The 24954-nt window shown below is 41.3% G+C and overlaps 2 protein-coding genes across 2 annotated transcripts; one reads left to right on the forward strand and one right to left on the reverse strand.

The window, feature by feature from the left end:
• Positions 1 to 1437: 1437 nt before the first annotated feature.
• Positions 1438 to 9587, forward strand: gtpbp1 (GTP binding protein 1). Its single transcript, XM_041956692.1, has 13 exons — positions 1438 to 1860; positions 3583 to 3694; positions 3850 to 4030; positions 4230 to 4413; positions 4626 to 4790; positions 5071 to 5194; positions 5383 to 5497; positions 5573 to 5717; positions 5865 to 6047; positions 6732 to 6867; positions 7203 to 7381; positions 7736 to 7897; positions 8475 to 9587. Exons 1-13 carry the CDS (start codon positions 1678 to 1680, stop codon positions 8589 to 8591), a joined length of 1986 nt encoding a protein of 661 aa, XP_041812626.1. The 5' UTR covers positions 1438 to 1677; the 3' UTR covers positions 8592 to 9587.
• sgsm3 (small G protein signaling modulator 3) lies at positions 9221 to 23445 on the reverse strand. The gene is made up of 21 exons (XM_041956690.1): positions 23290 to 23445; positions 19379 to 19465; positions 18647 to 18732; positions 18242 to 18305; positions 17733 to 17944; positions 17399 to 17506; positions 16562 to 16705; positions 16220 to 16415; positions 15200 to 15345; positions 14668 to 14901; positions 14374 to 14556; positions 13996 to 14151; positions 13810 to 13864; positions 13647 to 13696; positions 13297 to 13449; positions 13110 to 13180; positions 12796 to 12844; positions 12456 to 12541; positions 12240 to 12362; positions 11913 to 11973; positions 9221 to 11328 (listed from the first exon to the last, which is right to left on the reverse strand). The coding sequence occupies exons 2-21, from the start codon at positions 19383 to 19385 to the stop codon at positions 11245 to 11247; spliced, it is 2268 nt and encodes a 755-aa protein (XP_041812624.1). The 5' UTR covers positions 19386 to 19465; positions 23290 to 23445; the 3' UTR covers positions 9221 to 11244.
• Positions 23446 to 24954: the final 1509 nt, after the last annotated feature.

Below are 24954 nucleotides of genomic sequence, written 5' to 3' on the forward strand. Positions count from 1 at the left end.
AGTGTGGCACAAAGATCTGATATGTTTCCTCTTGCCCCAAGACCCAGTCTTAAGACAGTCAGCAGATCTAATGACACAGAGACCTTTATTTCACATAAGCAGAGGGGGGACCTAAATACACACACACACACACAACACACACACACACACACAATGATATATCATTATAATCATCAATAATATTATTCATTAATACACTGTGCTAATATCAGTCTATCAACATTATAGCTCACCCTTTGTAGAGTAATTCATGCACTGCCATTTATATTATCTTTGCTACCTCCATCTGTGTACTTGACAGTGAACAGCCATCTCTTTTGACTGTTTTATTTTAAGAGTTTTTACTGGAATTCTGGTGAACCTGCTTTGTCGCATAGGTGGAGTTGACAGGCAGTTGGCCTGAGTGTATATAGAAACAGGGGTGTTTACTACCCTCCAGTGGTCACAGTGGGAAACTGCACTACTACATTGATTTGATGGCTGGCTCGTGATTGGTATTGTGCAACCTTATCTTAAAAATTTTCTGGTAACAGCATTTTCAGTCCATGGAATCAAAGGTCATGTTTATCCAGCTCTCAGTCTTCACTCAGAGAAAGGATGAACAAACTTTGTCAGAAATAAAGTTTTTCATTCCTGTACAGAGAACAAAGTCACCTAGAAATCTGTTGTAGACTAGATACTCTGTTAAATACATTTTTTCAACAGGACTGAGCTGTCTTTGAGAGTTGTCAGGGAGGTCAGGGAGACAGTTATTACACAGTGGCCATTGCAGTGGTGCTGTCTGTTAAGGATATCTAATCTATGTCTCGCAGATTAAATGAAATTGTTTCTCTATATTTTCTGTCCTCAAAACTGAAGGTCTGTAGGCAACAAGTCACATCTTGCTCCTTAATATAGATATTTATCTGAAGAGGTGTACTCACAACCAGGATAAGAATCAAGAGATCCTCCCCTCAATTTACTTTATTAGCACCGGGAATTTCCTCAAACAGCATATTTCAATCTGTGGCGCAATCTTCATGATGAAAGACGATGAAATTGCAGCCGAATGCCTATTCTTTCTATAAGGAGAATGATTACTTCACAAAAAAAGATTTGTCTCAGGAAAAGGAAAATCTATATATACATTTAAATGAAAATCGCAAACATTTCTTACGTGAATAATTAATTGGGGGGGGGGGGGGGGGGGCATGACTGCACATTTTTTATTGTCATGACATCATGTAGTACAGGAGTATTACACTCTGATTGCACCATTACACAAATAAAAGCAGCCCTGCAGCCCTGCGAGAGGCTGGACCACCTGTAATCATATGAACGACCCCCTCGCTCTTATTGGTCCACTGCTTAAATATTCAGTGACTAATACACTATTGGTTGATAGGACGTAAAAAGGCGTGCTCACCTGCACCGTCCTTATTAAAATGATGAATTGTGGTGGCAGGTTGAGTATTAAATGCATATAAATAACTAAAGCCGCGTTTTAGAATTGTGTTAGCTACAGTGAGATTATACAGTTTGACTTAACGACCGTATCTGCAGCTAACTGACGTTAGTGCCTGGTGTCAGTGCACTGTCTAGTGTGTGTATGTGTGTGTGTGTGTGTGCGCGGTTGCCAGCCGTCACTGCAACATTTGGGACAGCTTGAAATTTAGTACTGCAAGGCTGGCATAGAAAATGGCATCAATAGCAGCGACACATGAGCCAGGCTCCATACCGCTGGCCGACGCTTTAGTTCCCGCCAGTATATTTGCTCCAGACCGCGGAGGATGCGGGGACGACACCGGGGACGAGTGCTTCGAGGACGGGGACATGATGAATGGCGAGCCCGAGGACCGCGGGGTTGACTTCACCAACAAGGTAAAGCTAGGCCCCGGATATTATGGCGCTACCGTGCTAACGCTAGCTAACGTTTGCTGCCCCCGGGAATGAATGAATGAAACAAAGGCGTTTATTGGATGTAGTGTTACCTGTGTAATTACCAAACACTGTGCGCTGACCAATGGAATAGCCACCATGTACCTTTATTACCAATATTAACGTCATACACGCCTGACTTTCTGGACTCGGGGGGATTGCTTGTGCTGACGTTAAATAGACTAGCTAGTTGTGGCTAACGCTAGCCCCAGCTGATGCTGTAGCGCGTAAGATAGCCTAACGTTAACGTTAGTTTTCCTATCAGTCGGAACATATTGCACCGTGTGCTACCACACCACTCTAGTTAGCCATATCCAACGATGCTGCTTCTGTCACAGGCAAGGCAGAGCAACATGATGGACTCTGCTGTCAACCAAAACCAAAATATTGACATGACATGTTACGTTAACGTCGATACGGAAACACACAGACTGATGAAATACAGGGCAACAAGAGAATGTGGTCTTTGGTCATCACCATGTAGGAGATCTGGAACAGTAATGCCTATGAACAATAAGAAAGAACATAGTAAAAAGCTGCGGACATATTGTGATTTAGTGAAAGTTGCTACAAAGTATTCACTCTCATCAAATGAGTAACCTTGGAGTTTTATAATGATGTAAACATGTGTGTTTACATCGCAATCTGGTTTGTGTCCAGAAGTGTCACATTTCACATTACAAAGGTATTACAGCACATTCAGCATGAACAGGTTGCACAGGGTTGCATCAGGGAGGCAGTCACCTGCTCACCTTTGGCTCCTGTCAATTTCATCAGTTTGTGTCAGCCTCACTGAGCTGTGTAGTTTACTGTCATTGACTTTTGTTGTTTATTATCTTAAGCAATCACACAGTGAACCTTTGGCACAATGATATTGGACCATGATATACTTCTGCAACACCATCGATTTATTTCCAAATGCTTATATTTTAGCATATACTGCAATATTAATAACATCTTCATAACCACCTTTTAATAGTGATACCACTAATCTAATGTAATAGGTTGGCAGAGTGGTTAACAAAACTTTAATGGGAAAGTGTATTTGTCCCATTTAAAGGTCACACTGCCAGTTGCAAATGAAGGTACATTTTTTGTTTACTATGCAATGCATGGTAAAACCACCACAAAATTCTCTGAAAGCTGTAGTGAATTAAGGGGCAAGGATGATGCTTTTGGTGTTTTTTTTTACTTGTGTTACTAACTTAATTTAGTTAACAATGCAAGACAGTTTTATTGGGGTATCGATTGCCATAATGGAGCTTTTTAGGTCAACTATTTCGTCAGGCATAGCAATATTACATTCATGCATAACCTTGAGGTGATTCATGGGAAGAGAGACAGCTGTGTTTGCGGGTGGAGTTTAGCTTTTGAACTTGCCCTTTCCTGGAGGTTTACTGTCTACTGTTGCTTACATTTTGAGAATGAGAGATGTCGGAACTGAAGTCTCGAGTGATTTATTTCTCTTTAAATCAACCACACAAGCTTTTTAACAGTTAATGATTATCCCTGATTGTAACACATTGGATGAAGTATCTGTTTTGATTATGCACCTATTGTAGAACAACCACCCAGCTAGGGTCATAACCTGAACAACCGCATATTTTCTGTCTGTTTCTTTCCTCCCCCACCCCCCCCCCCCACCCCCATGCATGAACCCAATAGCTGGCACTTGTTAGCCCAAATGGAGAGCAGTATGACTCGTTACTCCGCCAGCTACGGGACAGGATGGAAGAGGGATGTGGAGAGACCATCTATGTCGTTGGGATGGGCTCAGGTGAGAAAAATGCAAATAATATAACAACAAACCCCCCCATTTACCAGTAATTCTTTGCCAAAGCCCTTTATGAAACCTGGACAAACCATAAGGTCTGCTTGTTAAATTGTGTACTTACCTCTTGTTCTTCTTCCTCCTCTGTCTCTCTGTTGTAGATGGTGGTGACTGGGGTCTGGATGAAAAGGATATGGAGGCCTCAGTGGCCACAGTGTGCTCCATGTGTGAGCAACTAGATGCTGACCTTATTCCGCTCCGAGAGCGCAATGAGGCAGCCGGTTTAGTGCGCGACTATCTGATCCGCCGGCGCGTGGGTGAGCTGGACTTCCTGGAGGTCAGGTGAGTGATCAGAGATATGAATTAAGAGGGGTCATGGTAACAATCTAGTAGTAAGTCCCACTCACACTGCCCACGACAATTATGATAGTTCTTCTTTCTTTTTCACTATGTTGTTTGTGTTTTATTAATGAGACATGTCACAGAGATATGCCTTTCTTGTGCACCTTTGCTGATATTTTGGTGGTCCTCTGTCACACAGGGTTGCAGTGGTGGGTAACGTGGATGCTGGTAAGAGTACTCTGCTGGGAGTACTAACACACGGAGAGCTGGACAATGGCAGGGGCTTTGCCCGTCAGAAGCTCTTCAGACACAAGCACGAGATGGAGAGTGGCAGGACCAGCAGTGTGGGCAACGATATCCTGGGGTTTGACCAGGAGGGACAGGTGAGGGGTAGAGTCTACATTCTAAATGAAATGTTGACAGTAACTAGAGAAATGAAGCAAGTTTATCTGCTCAAGAGGTGAAGGAGCAGAAGTAATGGGATTGCAGAGGAGGGCACCGATACAGGGAGAAGTGAATTCAGGGTGAAGTGCTTGAGCTAATGTATCGTGTAATAGCACCATTATAAACTCTGCTCCTCTCTGTCTGCTCGTAGGTGGTGAACAAACCAGATAGTCATGGAGGAAGCCTGGACTGGACTAAGATCTGTGAGAAGTCCTCCAAGGTCATCACCTTCATAGACCTGGCTGGCCATGAGAAATACCTCAAGACCACCGTGTTTGGGATGACTGGACACTTACCTGACTTCTGCATGCTCATGGTCAGTGGGGGGGGCTCAGGAAAAAGGAGATGTGTTTTGTGTGTGCCTGTAGGCAATAGGAAATTGGCATTATGCCAGTAGATATAATGATTGGGTGCCATACTAAAAAAAAACAACAAAATGTTTTTTACACTTATCACACCCTTATCCATTTTATAATATACCCAGATATGAAATGAGCCATGTCTGTAGCGTCCACAATGTAAAACAAATTCTTCCTTTTTTTGTTTTCTTTCATCAAAATATAGACCCATTTTTCTCTCTCTCCCTACCTCACCAGGTGGGCAGTAATGCAGGTATCGTAGGGATGACCAAAGAGCACCTGGGACTGGCCTTAGCCCTGAATGTGCCTGTGTTTGTAGTGGTAACAAAGATAGACATGTGTCCAGCCAACATCCTGCAAGGTCAGTCTTCTGGAGTCCCTTTTACAACTCTGTCAACTTTATTTCTTTCTTCCATGTGAAACACAGTGGAACAGTAGGAAGAGCTGAGTCAGTATGTGTAAAGGGTTCTTTGGTCAATATGCTGTTAATTTTCCTAAAAAAGGCTCAAAATTGCACCATGAGTTGATCTGCTATAATTCTCACAACAGAGACACTGAAGCTGCTCCAGAGATTACTGAAGTCCCCCGGCTGTAGGAAAATCCCTGTCCTGGTACAGAACAAGGATGACGTCATAGTCACGGCTTCAAATTTCAGTTCAGAGAGGTACTAAAGCTGTCCCAACCCAATTCAGAGTGAGAGTAAAAATGCTCCTTTTTAATCGCTGTTGTGTCCCCCCAGGATGTGTCCCATCTTTCAGATCTCCAATGTGACCGGCGAGAACATGGACCTGCTCAAGATGTTCCTCAACCTGCTCTCCTCCAGGACCTCCTACCGAGACGACCAACCCGCTGAGTTTCAGATAGACGACACCTACTCTGTGCCGGTACTGGGACCAGTGACAAACTCCGATCACTAAATGCATTTTACTGTGTGAATCATATGAGTGAGGAATATCATGCTACAGACACAAACCTCACACATCATACAGAACAGATCCTAAAACACCGGCTATGTTGTCTTTATGTCTCAGGGAGTGGGAACAGTAGTATCAGGAACTACATTACGTGGACTCATACGACTGAATGATACAATGCTACTTGGGCCGGACCCCTTGGGCAGCTTCATCTCTATTGCCGTGAAATCAATCCACCGCAAAAGAATGCCTGTGAAGGAGGTCCGAGGTGGCCAGACTGCATCATTTGCTCTCAAAAAGGTAGGAGGGAAAAAATCTCCCAGTGCAGCGTCGAGGTGGAGGTTTGGGACTTTGTGTTGTGATGAATGAATTAACTGCCTGTTCAAACAGTGCACAATATTTGTGTTGTTTCTGGGGAAGGTTCTGTATCACTAGCATGATCAACAGCGTTGTTTAAGTTGCTGTAAATTAGTAATTAGTTATTCAAAAGTAATTACTTTACCAATTGCTACATGTTAAAGTAACTAGTTACTATGGAAAGTAACTTTTATGTTACTTTTAAATGTTTACTTCAGTTCTCTTAGTAATGCATTCATACTATATTACCATTTAAATTTCAGTAAGTGCATTCAATTTGAAAATGTAGTTAATTACATTTCTAGTTGCAAGCAAAGCTAGTAGAATTATGGTACAATACACTTTTTCAAACACGCTTTCTAGTTTTTCAACAATCACCGGCTTTGGTTGAAATAAAAACTTGATTCACCAAGTTAAATATTCTGTCTGTCCATGGTGGTGATGACCGACGTCCCTTAATGGGTTACTTTGTAAAGCATTACTCCCAGCACTGATCAACACATATATAGTTATTGCCGTCGTTCCCTCCATCTTTTTTCTCAGGCTCCACTGATTTAATGCATCTAATAACTAACATTTCTTTATTCATCTGTCATTTTTGCCCCTATCACATGCCTCTTTGTGAAGATCAAGCGTTCGTCCATAAGGAAAGGCATGGTGATGGTTTCCCCAAGGTTGTGCCCTCAGGCCACTTGGGAGTTTGAGGCTGAGATCCTGGTACTGCATCATCCCACTACGATATCCCCCAGATACCAGGCTATGGGTGGGTAACAGTGACACGAAAAAGTTTCAAGTTTGAGAAACAAATTGCATGTTCTGTGGCAGCTTCATGTTATTGACTGAACATTTGAGTGCTTGAAGATTTGTAGGCAACTTTTTAAATAATATTTATGTATTTTGAACTAAGTGTTGCTTGGTTTGAATGATTCGATGTTACTCAAATAAAGGTCAGTTTGTACAAAATCGGCTTCTCAAGAGTTGTATGCAGTGATGAATTGTGAAATAAGAACAGCACACTGACCAATGTGCTCTCAGTGGTGAAACTCATTTTCTCTTTCACTCTGTCCAATCACCACCCTGTCCTCACCCACACCTCAGTCCACTGTGGCAGCATAAGGCAAACAGCCACCATCTTGTCCATGAACAGAGACTGCTTACGGACAGGAGACAAGGCTTCAGTCCACTTCCGCTTCATCAAAACCCCAGAGTACCTGCACTGCGACCAGAGGCTGGTTTTCAGGGAGGGACGTACCAAGGCTGTGGGTACCATCACTAAGGTAATGCAGCCGTCTGGAACAGCAAGGACTTGGGCTTACACTGGGATATGGCTATCATGATGAGTGGATCAAAGTTCAAAGATATGTATTTTCCCCTTGCAATGATCTGTAGTATGACATTTTCTTGTAGAAGAGCAAAAAGGTTGTAGAAATTGCTGACTTATAATTAGTCAATGTAGGAACGGATTTCAAGCAAGAACATGCCCTGGTGTTAATGAGTTTACCTACTCCCCTGTGAAACACATCCTATCCAGACAGAGCTTCAGGCTGAGTTGTGTAGAATTTGCTTTCATATCACAAGTATCTAATTTTTCAACTTCTCGAGACTCAAATATTGGCTCACATTCCTTTCAGCTGCTGCAATCCACCAATAATTTGCCATCAAATTCCAAACCTCCACAAATCAAAATGCAGTCTACAAAGAAGGCACCACTCCGAAAAGAGGACGGCACCGCGGCAGCCAGTGACGACGTTGCAACGATAGCACAGTCAGCAGGCCCGAGCACGACGCAACCGGTGAGACACGAGTCAATGTTACTTTCTGACGTGCTCTTTAGTGTGGGGTGATCCTGTTGTGTTCTTTTGGATTTCCTGCCTCTTACTGTGTACCTGCTCTAACATTGCAGCTCTTTTCTAACTTGTTAACTGCTCTGTGTCCTCCTCCCTTTCGTTTCCTTTGTTCCCTGACACCACCCCGTACATGCTTTGATTTTGTCTCATGACATCCTAACCTTTCACTTTGTGGTGCCACATCACTCCTTTACATTCTCTCCTTCTACTCTGCTTGCGTGGCTGGCTTCCTAAGGGGGAGGGAGAGGAAGACCCTCAAATAAAGGAGGGCAACAAAGAGAACAAGGTAAAACAGGTCAATTTAAAATGTACAAGAATAGCAGATCTGGATGGGGGAGGCTGCTGTTACTTTAGAAAGATGGTCGAGTCCATAGCCTGGCAATTTCCTTGATACATTTTGAGTAAATGTCTTCTGGTCATGTTCTTTTTTTAGTTGCCTAATATCAGCACTTTCAATATTAAATACTTGAAATGTAAGTTTGGAGGGGCCTTATCAAGTGTTTTTGTTCTCTCCTCCTTGCAGCCAAAGTCTGGAGGAGGTGGAAGGAGAAGGGGTGGCCAGAGGCACAAAGGAAAAGGCCAGAACAGCAGCACCAACTCTACAGCAGCTCCCTCCTCGTCAGGAATAGGAGGCTCCTGAACTGCCCTCTTGTCCCCTGTAAACCTCCCTCTCTGCTATCACTCCACCAAGTGTCTTCATTCCACAAACCATGAAGGATGCAGATGTTTGGAGCAAGACACTCCTCACTCTTATTATGCCTTTTTACACCAGGTCCTATAGTTTTTTTTTTGTTTTTTTTAAAGGGAACACAAAGGGGTATGTCCCAAACCAAAAGGCATACAGCCCGAGCGCATTTTAATGTCAGCTGCCTTTACTATTTTGAATGCTTTTGGTGATGGTTTGGGGTGTGGTTTTTGAGGTTGGCCTCACTCTGGATGATGATTTAATTTTTATCTGTATTTCATGTGTCCATGAAATCTACAATTCAGTCCTCTGGCTCCATGTCAGTGGCAGGGAGGGAGGCTAAACCCAAAACAAGGGTCCAGTACCAATATGAGCAGCTATAAATGATCATGCATTCCCTGTGTATTTGCAATGAAAAACATTTCATGTACTATTTATACTGCATATGTAAATTAGCTGTTAGTTGTGCTCGGATTGGAAAGATGCCATTGTACAAAATGTATGCAAATCATAAATGAATGTAGCAGAGGGCACATAGTGATTTCAAATTCTAGATATATGGAAAATATAAGCTGTTACATCTTATAACTGTCAGTTATTTATTTGGCATACATGCAGAACGTTCACACTGGTGGTCTTTGATCTTTCAACCTACTCTCACTTGCACTTTTAGATTGAGTAGTATCTGTCACGCTACCACTGTCAATCAGCCATGTTCCAGACCTTATACCAATCGTGTTAGTACAAACAAATATAGCACATAATCTTGTCACTCCAACAGTTGCTAATGATTATAAGACATGCAGTACTTGCAGTGCTACTTGTAACTCTAGTACCCCATGCGTTATGGCCTGTTGCTGTTATAACATGTTGTGACATTTTAACACACACTGCAGCTAAAAACTGACCATTAATAAACAAGCTTTACTGAACTTTTCAACAGTGCCTCTCTTTGTATAGTTTGTTTTTCTCAGATTTCTTCAGTACACATTAACAATCTTGATACTGTGTAATCTATTAATGTGAAAAAATATCTGGATGGGTTTCCAGTATGTTTATCACGATCTTTTTCATCAATATAATGTAACTCATTGAAGCAGAGGAGTGTTCATGTGTAGTCTTGTGTAGTCTAGTCAGTTCCACATGCAAGTGTAAAGTGACAACTATTTGCTGGATTGTCTTTGAGTGGACACCAGAGAGCAGAATATTCTATGTATTTCAGTTGTAAATTTTTGACAATAGAAATAAATTTACACAGGCTACGATAGCTGCAATCCTGTAAAACAGGAGACTAAGTTGACTGAGTTTTCTGCACACAGGAAAGTTACAATTAACAATGTAAGTCAAAAAAATTCATAACTCAAATTACATGACAGTTTCAAGCATAACACCTGCGAGATCTAATGAGTTTGGCAGGAATAACAGACAAAACAACAAAATGTTCGCTATGAAAGTAAAGCAAAGTATCTTAAAAGTACCCTGCTAAAAATGTAACAAGTGAACATAAAATTCCCTTTCATCACAACAGTTTTGACAACATTTCCAACCTCTTAAGTCCCAAATTTTAGGCAACCATAATCTAGTCAACATTTAGAATAAATAGACAATTCCTTGTTTTCTGCAGCTCTAAACCAGAACTAAAGGTCAATTTGGAAATCAGTAAGTCAACTAGGAATGACTAAAGTTCTATTCTGAATTACTTTAAATTGCAAGGGCACATTTAGTCACAAGCGACAGTTGTGTATATACAAAAAAAAAAAAAAAACAGAACTTATATGTAACATTTATTTACTGTAGATTGCAACACAAAAAAATATTTATCTACTTCATTTACATTATGTCTTACAGGTGCAGACTGTTTACTACCTCTATTAAGGTAGCCCATAGTGTTGTATTACAATTTGAAAAGGCTTTACTCGGCATGTGCAACATTAGTATTTAATGAAATATTTTGTTGAATTCATGATATTGAGGTAAGCAGAATTCCTCTAAAAATAATTTGTAACTTTACAGCTCCATGTTTAGGAATGTTCTGTTTTGGTCTTCAGATTTGGGAATGTAGGACCATGTAAAAGGTCCAGGGTCTGTCCTGGTGATGACCTGCTGCTGTATTTTACAGACATGCAACCAATGCAAAAGCATGGACTATGCATCTGACTCTTGCACAAAAAATGCACTCAGCTATGAAACGCTGAATGGCCAGAGCAGTGAGTAATGAAAATTACTTACTGTTAGGAGACATTGAGTGCTCCAGTCCCATAGGTAGACACTGTTCTGTAGCACGGCTGGGAGTGTTTACTTTTATACACAGTCTTCACCATGTAGTGCAACATTCTACACTAGATCTGAATTACAATAAGAGTATGCACCTTAATGCACACATGCTTCAGCAAACTGGTCGACCTCTGTGACGACATGAGTCTCAGTAATGATTAGGGCGTCGCCATTGTCCAACGCTGAAAGATGATGTGACAGATAGGGTCTGTAGTCACTTATTGTTGCCGACAATTGTCTAATGTATGATTGAAAGTCTGTAAGAAACCAGTGAGGAGACATCAAATACACGCAGGTAGACAGGACAGGGTTCAAATGTTTTTCGCTGTGCATTTTAGCCATCAATGTCCCAGCTGAAGAGGTGATGTTTCACCAACATATCCTGCACCCCTTCTTTCAGTGGTCTCTGCTCCTTCTCCTGGAAAAGACAGAATATGTGGAAAACCTTTATCTTCAGAAAGAATCAACGCTACACCAGGGAGGGCTGCGCCATTATATTAGACTTCTAACCAAACAGCAATTTTAGATGTTGTATTTCATCTTCGACTGATGCAAAAAACCTGCTAACATCGCTGACTGAAGGTTGGCTAGAGGTGATTTATAGCTTGAACATACACAGAGCAATGGGTTTTTGCCATAGAATGACCACTGACACCACTGCATCTACCCACAAGCTGCTAAATGGAGATAAACAATTGTAACTGAAGAGACTTGAAGGCAGTGAAAAGTACTGAATGGACATAAGCAGCTTGAAGCGAGCCAATTAATGACTATACTAAAGCATCTACTGACTCATATGTGACATGTTACCTATAGCTCCCAGCAAAAGAGGTGATGCTGAACAAGTACATTCTTAGCTTCTGCTTTCAGAAAAGCAGATTTCTGAAACAGTATAAAGTCAGAAAGTTTTTCTTCCCAGAATACTAATATGTTGTCTCTGAATAGTAAGACTTGCTAACGACTACTCTATATGGGGACACTGTGGAAATCTCTTTGGCTCACCTCTTTCTTGTCAGGTAGCTCACAATCTTGGGACAGGCTGAAGGCAAATTTTGACAGGACCCTTTGGAGATGACAACAATACAGTGGTTATTATTAGTTTTACTGGTCAGATCATGTGCCCATATTGATACACAACTTCCTTTTTTGTTTATTTTGTCGTGCTTAAAGCCCTTTTTCTAGATTTCCACTGATATTTTCAAAATACTGCATTACTGTCTGTGTTGTAACTGTGGAAGATAGCGGGTGGATAAGATACAGTACACTTAATATTGCTAGCCAACCTCAGGAATATAGTACTGACTCTGTAAGCAGCTTGTTTTTCCTTACCTGAGCTCACACTTGATCTGGACCCATCCAGGACTGCGAAGGAATGACCATGGGTGATACCATTTTTCTACAGCAGCCATGCTGGAACACAACACCTCCAGCCATAGGTGCAGCACCTGCTCACTGGTGGGTTAGACACATGTTAAGATACCATGTACACAGTGACTGTGATTTAAATTGTGTGTGTGTGTGTGTGTGACAGTCTTGAAAACTTACTTGAGGCCAACACAGACAAGAGACCTAAACTTAATATCCATCTGAGCGTGTGCAGAGTCGTGGCTCATGTTGACTGACTGCACTGCCTGGAAAGAGCAGACAGAGGGCGCTCACACACTTCTTACTAACATTTATTTGTACAGGCTGAATTTCTAAACATGACCAGGCCTCACTGGGCAAACACTACTTTCAAGAAACGTACTTCCTGTTGGAAGCATGTCCACCAAATAATTGAAGTTATTTAATTTAAATCCTCATGCTGGACAATAAGCTAAATAAAATAAAATAAAATAAAATAAAGACTTTGTTTGTCTTACACAGTTATTAAATGCTTACTTACTCTGTATAACAGCTCCTCTGGAGTCAGCACTTTCCCATCTTCATCTAACCTGGTGAATACCAGAAGAAAATTAGTTGTTACCTTCTAATTCTGGCACATTTTTATTCCCCTGCCAACACACAACTTCTAACGTTTAGATTCTTACTGATGGGGAACATTTTTTTTTTTTTTAAACCAGAGCAGTAAGTTACTATAAGACCCTCTTGACACCTTCTTGATTGTATTTAGGAAAATATTGCAAATTTAAAGCGTACATCCATTTTATCATCAAGTTTGATGAAATAAATGAAAACAGATCATTGTGACTGTTCTACCTGTAGGTTTTACACAGCACCAGTCTGGAGTAGACAGAGTTGAAGTCCCTCTCTACCTCTCTGCTGGCTGCCTGAAAGAAAACCGGAAGACAAAGAATGACTAAGCCCCATTGTGAATTTGATAAAGCTTTGATAATAGCTCTGTGCAGCATAATGCCATTTGGAATATAAAAAAAAGCTCTCCTACTTCTTCTATGAATAACCAAGGGTGACAAGGCCCTCCCAGTATAGATGGTTTCTTGAGGCCGTGCTGAAATATGGCCTTCAGGGCAGGACACAATGTGCCCCTGGCCAGGTCTGTCACTGCCTCTGTCACAGAGTCATCACCTGCTAATGAGTACTGGGGACAGACATAAAAGCACAAATCACTGTTTAGGACATAATGAGTACACTGGACGGAGAATGTGAGGAAACAAAGATAAAAACTAGCACATATCACATGCATATTGAATATTCTAAAAAACATCTGCTGGGCAAATCAAAGTCAGCATAGAAACACTTATGCCTTATTAAGTTGATAATTAACTGCTACCATACCTCTTTGCTTCTTTCATCTAGGATCTCCACAAACTTGGCAGGAAACCAACCTGTTACACAGAGCCACATAAAATGCATGTCAACTGAGCCAAAAGACAGATTCTAAAATAATTAATTACCCAGATGGAAATGGTGGGTGCTGATACAAAAGAAAAGTACACACCTCTAAGGCCATTGAGCTCTCCAACCCAGCAGTGTTCATCCTTCTGTGAGATAATCTGAGAAAGAAATAAAAACACAGTGGGATAAGAATCAGGGGCAAGTGGTTATGTACAGTGTGTGTGCACATGATGCAAAAACAAGACGCAATGTGTTGTCTTTGTGTGGCTCAGTGTAAGTGAAGACTCACAGTGATGATGTCATTCTTCCTGAATCCCAGTTCGTCGTCATCGTGTCTTTCAAAGTCCAGCAAAGCCTTTGCCCGTCTCCGCCGGTTGCGAGAAACCACAAGAAAGTTTTCATGATCTCGCTGGTGGCTCTCCATGGAGTAGTCAGGAGTCAGGTCCTGGAGAGACCAGACAGGAGAAGTCATGTCTAAACAGACTCCAATGCATGGAAGTATCTATACTGAATGCTACAATTTGATGATGTTACAGTATTAAATTTAGAATTAACATATTTAGTCTGATATGCCAGCAAATGGAGGAATGTCTCTCTTAATGCTCCTCTTATTTTTGGTTGATTCATTGTCCACAACAAGGCATGAACAGTGTTCCTGTGAGCTCACAGTGCTGGAGTGATGTGGGTCCAGACAGTGGAAGTGCTCTGCGGTGCGGGCTATGGCCTCGCGCAGGGCTGCCACCAGTTCGGTCTGCTTAATGTTCTTGGATTTCAAAGCCTCTGCCTCATCTTCCCCAAACAGCAGGGAGCTCAGTGTGGACTTCCTGCGCAGGGACTGTCTCCTCACCACCTAAACAGAAGATTAAATTATATTTTACTAGGAAGAATGGACACACACACCTTCTAATCCTAACAAAAAAAAAGATATTTTAGCATATTAAACTAAACTACCACCACTGACCTTGTTGAGATTCGTGTTGAGGGTTGTGTTGTTTCCATTGTTGAGCTGTGTCTGTTCATTTAGGATGTAGGCTAGGTGCTTATGTCGGTGGGCTTCCAGTGTTTCCTGGGATAGTGTCCCGGCTAGCCTCATAGCCTCCCCAAGAACTGCAGGCCCATCTCTCAACTGGCTTGGCAAGTCCGACAGAGTATTAAAAATGGAAGCAGAGTTCTCGGATGATACGAGCTCCTCCTCCTGGGGCCAGGGAGTACATTTTACAAGGATTAATACTCAGCATCTACAATTTTTGTCAAGTAGTAGCTGGAGTCGCTGGTGAATAGTTGGTGTGGGATGATTTCTCGCTATAGTAGTGAATAATTTATGTTGGGTTTTATTGCTGTAACATCTCCACCATCATCTTCCATCCAAAAAATTCAAATCAGTGACTGCACAAACTGAGTGACTGAAACAATTAAATAATATGGAAGGCATTTGAGCACAAAATAAACTGTGTCAGGGCATCAAGACTCATAAAATGGCATAGTGCAAATACCTTGATCTTGAGCATGCCCAGTGTGACCTGGAAGAGCACCAGTGAGCCCTGGTAGAAGAGCAGGTCCCAGATCCGAAGGAGCAGACGTATGTCTACCACACTGGCAAAGGATGTCAGGAACCAATGCAGTGTGATCAGCGACAACTCTGGATGTATAAGAAGCAGGGAGTTACACACTATATACGAAACGGAGGATGAGGACTTCCAAGGTTGAGGCAGCAAATATGGACTTTTTTTTTTTTAGCTCTGCAGATTAATCTTTTTTTTTTTTTTATATTTTATTTGTACGTTTTCAGTTTCATAAACACACAAGAACGCAACACAACAACAAGGGAACCTTTCCGCCCTCCCTAAGGGAGGCAGACAACAGACAAAAAGTAAAAAAGGAAATAAAATAAACAACAAAAAAATAAATAAAATAAAACCAAAAACTTGCTCTCCAAGGATATAAAAACGTAACAGTTAGCAAACAACCAGCACCAAATGCCCGTAGCTTCCATTGACTGAGCTAAAGCAAATATGGACTTGAATCCAGTCAAAGAATCAGACTCCAGAGAACAGATATCTTCACCCTTCATTCACAAGTAAGGTTGTCAAAATCAGCAATTTTGATACTTTTCCGACAGCATGTGTTTAAATTGATGTAATATCCCTTAATTATATTGAAAGTACTGAAGCTTATCTGACCCCATACACTTCATTCTTAATTAGATCCCCATTAGCTTCAACCAACTGATTGCCAGTCTTCCTGGGGTTCTCATTGACGCAATAACAAAAAATACTAATTCATGCTGTATCAATCAGACCTAAAAATGCAGTATAAGCTGAGTATAAAGATCAGAAAACATATGAAATAACTGTACAAATAAAGCAACCAACAACATTAACCTATAATAGAAAGAAAAATTATCAAGATCAGCTGACCAGTATTCACTTGCTGTGTCCTACACCACAACAAAAACTGGTCTCTAGAGTTTGCCAGGACTGTCTCTCTCTCTCTTTCATAATACCCATCCTTACCTATGTCATGCTCCTGCAGAAGGCGGTCGAGGGCTGGCAGGTACTGAACAATGAGCTGGCGGAGAACCCTCTGGTCCGTCTGTACGCCCAACAGAGTGGAAGAGAAGTAGGACGGCGGAAGGAGGTCTTCGATCAGGGCACACATCATCCATAGCACATCCTCCTCCTCAAGAAAGAGCAGGAGGCAGGAAACCACCTGTGGGAGGGCAGTGAAGATGGAAAACGTAAGAAGGACAAAAGCAAAACATGAGGATGTGTAAAATGTGTGTGTGTGTGTGTGTTGAGTCAGCTGGCTGAAGACATGTTTTTGTTTTTGGTGATTCTGTATACATGTGTTCTCACCATGCCAGTGCCCTGACAATACCCAATGTCTGGGTAGAGCCAGGCCAGGCCCCTCAGTACCCGTCTCAGCCTCGGCACTCCAACACTGGTCAGACTACTGAAACACGCGTTGGTTGGCATAGTCCGTAACAGGTCCTTCTCTATCTGAGACAGAGGGTAACATCGTCATAAGACATCATGATTTCAAAAAGCAGCAGGAGTGGTTGGAGAAGGGAGGTGGAGAAGAAAAGAAAGAAAAAAAAACTCATAAAGACCTCACATTCATCTTTGTTAAAATGAGCACCTTTTTATCTAAGATCTAACATCAAGAGTGGTTTTTATGAACTATCTCACAGCATCATGGTAGTGCTTGATCCAACACCTACCTCATCTGTCTACTCGTGTCCCAGTGAGGAAATTATATAAGGGGTATGCACTGATATCACCTTTTCATGTGACACCACCTCTCTTGGTGTCAAAACAAACTCACTTTATACCTAAATTCTTACTAAATCTGACCCCGCTGTTGATTACACAGTAGCTCTTTCCATTTTTTTGGCATTTTTCTTTCATATGGATGCACCATGGAAAATGACTGGCATTCATTCATCTGCACGTCTAAAGCAGATTAACAGTCACTACATTTGTTTTGGGGCTGCACAGAATTTACAGAATCCATGCAAAAGTGTATAATATTTAATTATTTAAATTAAGATTATTTGATAGTGTTTAAGTAGTTGTTTCCCATTATTTATTAATCAACAATCATTGATGCATGTTGTGAAGAAGCACCAAGCTTAGTAGGATAACTTCAGTGGGATTGTGCTTGTTGACATGTACAGTAACTAGCAATTGTACCTGTTTAGCTGTAGTGGTGTCATCGTTGGAGCTGTTCTTAATAATTTCTCTGTAAGAGATCTCAGTGGTCCTCTTCTTCTGCAGTGCTCCGGACAGACGCATCCAAAGCTGGAAGACAAAACATCCTTAAAGTGCTGAAATGGGTTTTGTGACTTTGGAGGTCATTTTTATAAATGTAAACACTCAAACACTCACTGTAGCACACCAGTGTCAATACACTTAACTTTTATTTATTCACTTGATTGACTAGCCATCCTGGTCAGTATTTTAGTCCAATGAGTCCCACTTCTAATCATGACACACATAGCTCCCCATGCTGAGCAAGTCTACTTACCTGAGGCCTCATGCTGTGAGGTATGCCACCTAGCACCAGGGAGCGCAAACGCTCAGAGCGTGGAAGGACGGGATCAATCAGATCCCAGGTCAGGTCACCCACTGTGTGGTTGTGAGTGAACTCCAGGTGGGCTTGCCAGCGTAATCGCTGCTGGGGGTCTTCACGCTGGGGTGAGCCTTCAGTGCCCAGCCAGGACTTCGACTTCCCGCCATCTGAATGAGGACAGTATAATATATGAGGATTTAGTAGCAATTGTGTTCTCTGTAATCACATACATAAGCACCAATATTGGATATTCAGGCATAGAAAAACAACCTTCTGAACCACCACTAATAGAGCAGGCCTTGAACTAAAAAAATATAATGGAACAAACAAAACTTCCCAAGAAAAGAATTTCAAGATTAGATTTCCCATTTATGTTTCTTGACTGGGATTCAGGAGTTTCACCAGTGAGTGAGGACAGAAGAAATGGGCGTGTGTGTGTGTGCCCATGTAAGCGAAGGCATCACCTTCAGTGTCCACTCTGAAGCCAAACTCATCATACTGGAGTTCAGGCTGTTCGGATGGGTCTTTCTGGAGAGACAAACAAATAGCGGACAATTCATTAGCAGAGGAAAGGGGATGTGACAGATCTTGCTGAAGACAGCCGCAGCAGCTTTTCTGAGCATTTTTAACTTCAGTTAACACAATAGATCAGATGTCAGTGTCACATGAGGACAAAGCTCCTGTGGTGTTTTTAGCTTCATATTCTGTCACGTTATCCAGATGCGTCGTAACTAATCTTGCTGCTTTGTTGTGAGCATTTTTGATTTTAAAATAGTCATACTCTTTTTGTTCTCCATTTGTCGTCATCAAAACAAAATAAATACTCATGAGGGTTTGCACATTAACATCACATGAAATCACTTGCTCACTTGATGGTACTTGGCCAAAATATCCTGGGGCCACATGCTGGGGGTGAGAGCAGAGAATGGCCCACCAGGGGCTGGTGTGTAGGTACCTAAAACAACGACAGATTCATGCATCACAAAAACGGGTATTTAAAGGTTTGGTCCTTCATACTTGAACAGAAAATATGAGACACACTATAAGGGAATTTTGAAAATAACAAAGCAGGTCAAAACCACAAATGAGATATTAAAATACATCCAAAGTAAAGAGTAACACATTCATTCATGTGATAAATGTAATGCAATTAATGTAATATTTAAAGATGAGTGTGTAGGATTTAGCAGCATTTAGCAGGAAGGTTGAGGTTGCAGCCAATTGAATACCCCTCCACTCACCCTCCCCTTCCCCTTCTACCCCTCCATTCACCCTCCCCTTCCCCTTCCAGTGGCCAGGAAACTCAGTTAATATAAAGAGCTCATTCTAAGGCAACAAAAACAAAATTCTTATTTTGAGGTGATTAGAAACTAATGAAAACATAATTATACATATTATTTTCCATTACTGTCAATAGATCACCATAAATCCTACAGACTGGACCTTTGGCTATTTGTGTTCTTTCAGCCATTCAAGGTCAGTGTGCATTTGCAGACATAAACAAGTCTTGCTGATAACGAAAAACACATTCACACAGACTTCTCTTCAAATCAAGAGCTTTTCTCACTTGTGTTGAAAACCAAATTTACACAAATCTTTACCTGACATTGTACTGGTAGTAGAGTGAACGGCTTCTATACACAAACACCACACTCACTCTGGAGAAAGGTCAGCAGATTGCACCCACCCTGCAAAAATGTCGAACAGAGGAAGACAAATGGTTGGTGATTCAATTCCTGCACAAGAATGCTGAAGTGTTCCAGAAGCCTGTGCCCCATGTGTGTGAGGGGAAATGAGACATAATGAAGCAGTCTTTATAATTGCAGTTGTGTCCATTATTTTGTGCCTCTTCTACTTTCCCCATCATTGATTGCAAGCTATCACAATGCATCTTCTATAAATCTGCCTCTTTGCCATAAACACGGTCATCAAAAAAATGATTCAAGTACCTTAACGATGAAGAAACAAAGTCCAATAATCCTCAAACAAAACAATGGTCCTTCAATCATCACTGAAGAAAGGGCAGCAGAGATTCTACACTATGACAGTAAGTGAGGAAGAGAGAGAGAAAGAGGAGTATTCTGGTGTCTCTTCTCATAGCCATATGACTGCTGCACTAACCAGAGGCTAATTACCTCCCTTAACTTTGTGTCTGTGCTCTACTTTGAGACAGTACAGGTCCTGAGGCAAAATTAACAAAACATTCTGTGAGAACACTCACAGAGACTACAAAGAGTCTACTCACTGTTTAATATTTTTCATTTAGTGAACAGCTTTTTCTTCATGAGGATTTCATCTTATTTAATATGGCTCTAAAACAGAATTTCAACAACATTAACTGTACAATAACCCCATGAGCAGTGTATAGATGGATAGTTATTTTTATTTGCTCAGCCTATTGGCCTACAGGCTATCATACACATGGCTGACAATTTCCATTTAACAAAATTGTAGCATTATAAAAAACATGCTGCATACAGTACAAACATGTATTAAAGCTAAAAGTCCGAGCCAAAGAATTCAGATCCAAAATGGCAACGACAAATGTGCTGCTGTTCCAATATACAAACATGAGCACGATAAATAATCACCAATCCCCTGACTATAGGATAGTAAATACCAAATATTTGAATAACAGACAAGGTTTCCTTTTCAATTAAGGGGGAAAACAATTTGGATCCATAACATCATGAAATCTTGCTTTTACATTCATATTTAAGTATCCTGAGATGGGACACCATTTGTTGGGAAACACACAAGCATAGACAGGCAGACGCAACAGTACAACAACCATAACCTGCGAAAGAGGCTCGCCGGCATGAAAAAAAACCCTGCCAAAATGATTCATTGCAGCAGCAGGCTTGCAGCATCTGAAGAGGGATTTAGGACTTAAGAGAGATGAGAAATCAATTTGAGGTCTGGAGGATGGCCAAGTACTTCCAGGCTAGCTCTGTGTGTAGCTCAGGGGAGCACTGGGATTTTGGAGCTGCTCCCTTACAAGAACACTGACAGTTTAATCACCTGCCAAGAAAACCAACACCACTGAGCCCCTCCTGCAAACTGTTGCACATACAGGCAATTTAATTGCAAAATTCTGTTGCACAAGGAAGCAAAGGTTAGACAGGAAATGACTGGTTCATTATTCAATTAGTCATTCAACATAAAGGTATCAACAACTACTTTGATACTCGTTTAAGTCATTTTTCAAATAAAAAATGACAAATGTGCTGGTTGCAGCTTGTCAAATGTGAGGATGTTCTGCTTTTCTTCACCTTATGATAGTAAATGACTGTTTTTTTGGGTTTTCAAATGTCGGTCTGACAAAAAAAGCAAACTGAAGACATCACCAAGAGCTCTATTAAATTTTGATGAACATTTTTTCAATACAATAAAAGACTAGTGATGATGAGCTTCTCATTTTGTATGAGAAGGTCTCTGTAATTTTATATCAATATGTATTGAGAAATGGTCAATTGTCTATAAAATAAATGAGAACATGTTCATGGATTTAAAAAATGACCATAAGGGACAACATTACTCAAAAATTATATATCTATAAAAATCCAACTTTGCCACAAAATAGTCCCACTCATTGATTTACAGCATTACCCACAATGGCAGAATACATCCAGAGATACTGTAGGGAGAGCAACCATGGTCTAGACAGCAAAATCTGACATGTTACAAATTCAATTGATTTCCCATTATTCACTACATCCTACAAATTTAAATACAGATTTGTAAACATACTGATTACAAAAGGGTAGCACAATAAATATGTAACAGTGGGGAAGAAAACAGCAATGTATCTTAGGTGGAGGGCATGTATGTTGTGACAAGTAAAACTTGTGAAGGGAAAAGTCAACAACTGTTACTGGCAGTGAAGCGCATCAGAATAAAATTAAAACCTATCTATTGGAAACTCCATTCATTAGAGTTACTGCTGTCAACTGCATGCAAGCACAGTCCGATATCACGATCTTGTTACAGTCATGTGCTCCCAAGGATTTAACTCCCAGAAACAACATGAAGAACTCAAACTTTTGGTTCTCAGCAGGGGACTTGGGTCTACATCAGGAAGTTTACCTTACTTAACTCATCTTGCTCTGAAGATCTTTTCCATTATTGAGGTGCGGTCGCACTCACCTGTGTTTGCAGACTGGTCAACACCCTGTTGCAAGTAAACCAAAGAGGAACTTCCTGCTGCACAGATAGAGCAAGTGTGTGTGTGTGTGTGTGTGTGTGTGTGTGTGTAAAACCCTTCCTCTTACAACAGTAAAGAATGTTCTTCTCTTTGCCTTGACAATTGAGTGTGTGCTGCCATGTCGGCTTGCCCTACCGACACCCCCTCCCCTTCCCAAACACCTCCTCCAGTTTTTCCTCACAGCAACCACAACACTGGTGACTCATGTTCCCCTCTTGTGAATACGCCCACCTACACAGCCATGTATGTCAGACAAGTACTGCCTCATGCCCCGCCAAGTTAGCATTGGCTGAATGATAGACAGTCCTTCATTCTCTTTGGCAGGCTGTTGTACACACACAGCCATCCATTCACAGAGTCAGTTGACTTACACACAGAAGCATGTGCATAACCCCTCCATATCTACAAGCTGCAATATTTAATGTGGAATGAGGGTATTTTCTGGTAACTTCACTCTTCTATTACTTGGGCTTTGGGAAACACTGACGGAGATTTTTCACCATTTTCTGATATTTTACAGCCCACACAACTAATCAATTAAGAGAAATTCATAAACAGTTTAATAAATATTAGTTGCAGCCCTACACTCACTCTCCAATTCCAACACTTTGCATGGAGAGCACCATTCTGCAGGGGGGTCTACAATACCAAAGCCTGACTCGTAACAATCCATCAGACACAAGATTATATATAGCAACAAGCGACCCCCCCTGGATTGGGTATTTGTGGCTGGAGAAGACACATCACAGCCGTGATGTTTTCAGGTGTTATATAAAGCTAGTTTACATACACACTGCAGCACTTCGATCTGTAACTGTTTAACCTGACAGCTGAGCATCAAAGCTAACGGGTTTCGCACGGGTTGCTCATTAGACCTACGCGTGATAAAGCAAAATACCAGTGACTATAGTCTGATGGGACTATTGCGCTTACTTGCATGCAGTTGTGTATACATTATGCGGCGTTTTTGTTTTTAATTTGTTCAATATTAACGTTAGCTAAATTAGCGTTACGTCAAGCCCCAGCTGACGTCAGGTCCAGTCAAAAGGCAAGAAAATGAACAATACTTTTCAATGGCAACACCTTTGCCGGCCTGCATTTACATTTAATTACACATTTTGCTACACATAACATGCAGTGCGATCATAAGGTATGCCTACGAATTGATAAAAGTCCTAACATCCGTCTCATACTCCCAATACGTTAATGTATTCACAGAGTTGTCAGCTGTTAGCCATAAATGCTACCTTTCGCTTTTAGCTAACAGTAAAATACAACTGCGGGCAACAGCCTGCTAACACTTCTTACCGTGACATTATTCTGGTGAAAGCACAGGGTTATGGTTTGTGGCCGAAATGGGAAGACGCCGTATGCTATGTCATCTTTCGTCTCGTATTTGTGATTTCCCTGCGTTGTGCACCTGCTAGCGACGTGTAGCTCCGTTGTATCCTTGCACGCTTTAAAGGTTTTCCATCCTGAGAAGTAGTTCCAGATCCCGGAACTACACCTCTCACTGAAAATATCCTTCCGCAGAGGAATAGATGACGTAGGCACACGACGTGTATTTCTTCCATTCATTCATTAGTTTTTTCGTCGTTCATCCCAGCACACAAATCAACCAGTCACGATTCACAACAATACTAATGATAATGCCAGATGAAGCAGGAGCGCCGTCAGACACTTTATTGCAAAGAAGTCGTCAAATGATGGAAGTCTGGGTCCACGATGGTTGTTGTTGGCTTTTGTGAATGACACGTCAAACCTTTTGAATCCTGCCTTTTTAAGAGGTTGCGTCCCTATTATTGGCAATATAAGAAAATAATAAAAAAAAAAAAGCTACGGAAGGATAAATATCTGTATTGTTTCATGATTTTTAACATTTCGTTGAGAGGTTTTTGCCTTTGCTCTACTAAGGTTGAAATAATAATATGATTATTATCTATTATATCTATTTGAACTGCATCAGCTAATGATATTAGCATACTTTCTTGTCTTACCCCAACGTTTGAGCATGATTTGAACAACAATATTAAGTTAGCCATGATGTTTTTGCATATCAATGGAAGAAGTAGGAGAATTAGGCAGCAGCCCTTTGAGACTCCCTCTTATTCTCCACAACTCAATTTCATGATTCATGTAAAACCTCAATGCTATTACACAATTGCTCCACAAGATGTCTCTAGTGCAATGGGTGCACAAGCTTTTTTCACTTTGGCACATTCGTTACAGCTCAGCCATCGAAGGTAAGCACACAGTATGTTCCCTTTATTACAGCCCCCACAAGCCTCCGTCCTCCACACACCCACCAACCCACTCACCCACAAGCACACACCTAAGATAAGACAATTTAACTGCAGACATATGTGCTCCTGTACTGGCCTGAGGGGACAGTATCCTGTGTTAAGCAATTTTAGTTAGTGAAAGCAGAGGCTAAATGGGCATCAGAAACAAATGATCAGCTATTCTCCTAACTATGAGATGATTCATGCATGGCAGGAGCTGGCACTTTGATGCTGGAGCTGAAAATTTTGCACAGTGAGGGACTGCATTTTAATTTCTTGTTCTAAAAAATGAGATTGTGAGTGCATGCACATGAAAATGCATGTTGCAAAGCCTCCTGAAAGAGGAGCCAATAATCCTTTAAAATGCAAATCACTCAGTGTGATTTGCTCAGTCTGTTTTTGCCCACTACACTTGCACAACAGTTCTTTCCTCAGTTCCTGCATCCCTCCTCCATTTTTCCTTGATCTGTCTTCTTTTGCCACTGACACATACCGTACGTACCGTGAAAAGTTAGTATGGGTGTTTTCTTAAAATCTCTTTCACCTTGCATACCCTCCCCTCAATCTCTCTCTTCCACTCACCCCTTTCCCCTCTGCCTCTGCCCTATGACACATCAGTATGTTGCTTGCATGCTCAGTTTGCGGCACCATGCCAGAGTGAGTCACATCATTAAAAATGCTGCAGCCTAAA

This window comes from Chelmon rostratus, chromosome 17, assembly GCF_017976325.1.
Source record: "Chelmon rostratus isolate fCheRos1 chromosome 17, fCheRos1.pri, whole genome shotgun sequence".
NCBI classification, from domain to species: Eukaryota; Metazoa; Chordata; class Actinopteri; order Chaetodontiformes; family Chaetodontidae; genus Chelmon; species Chelmon rostratus.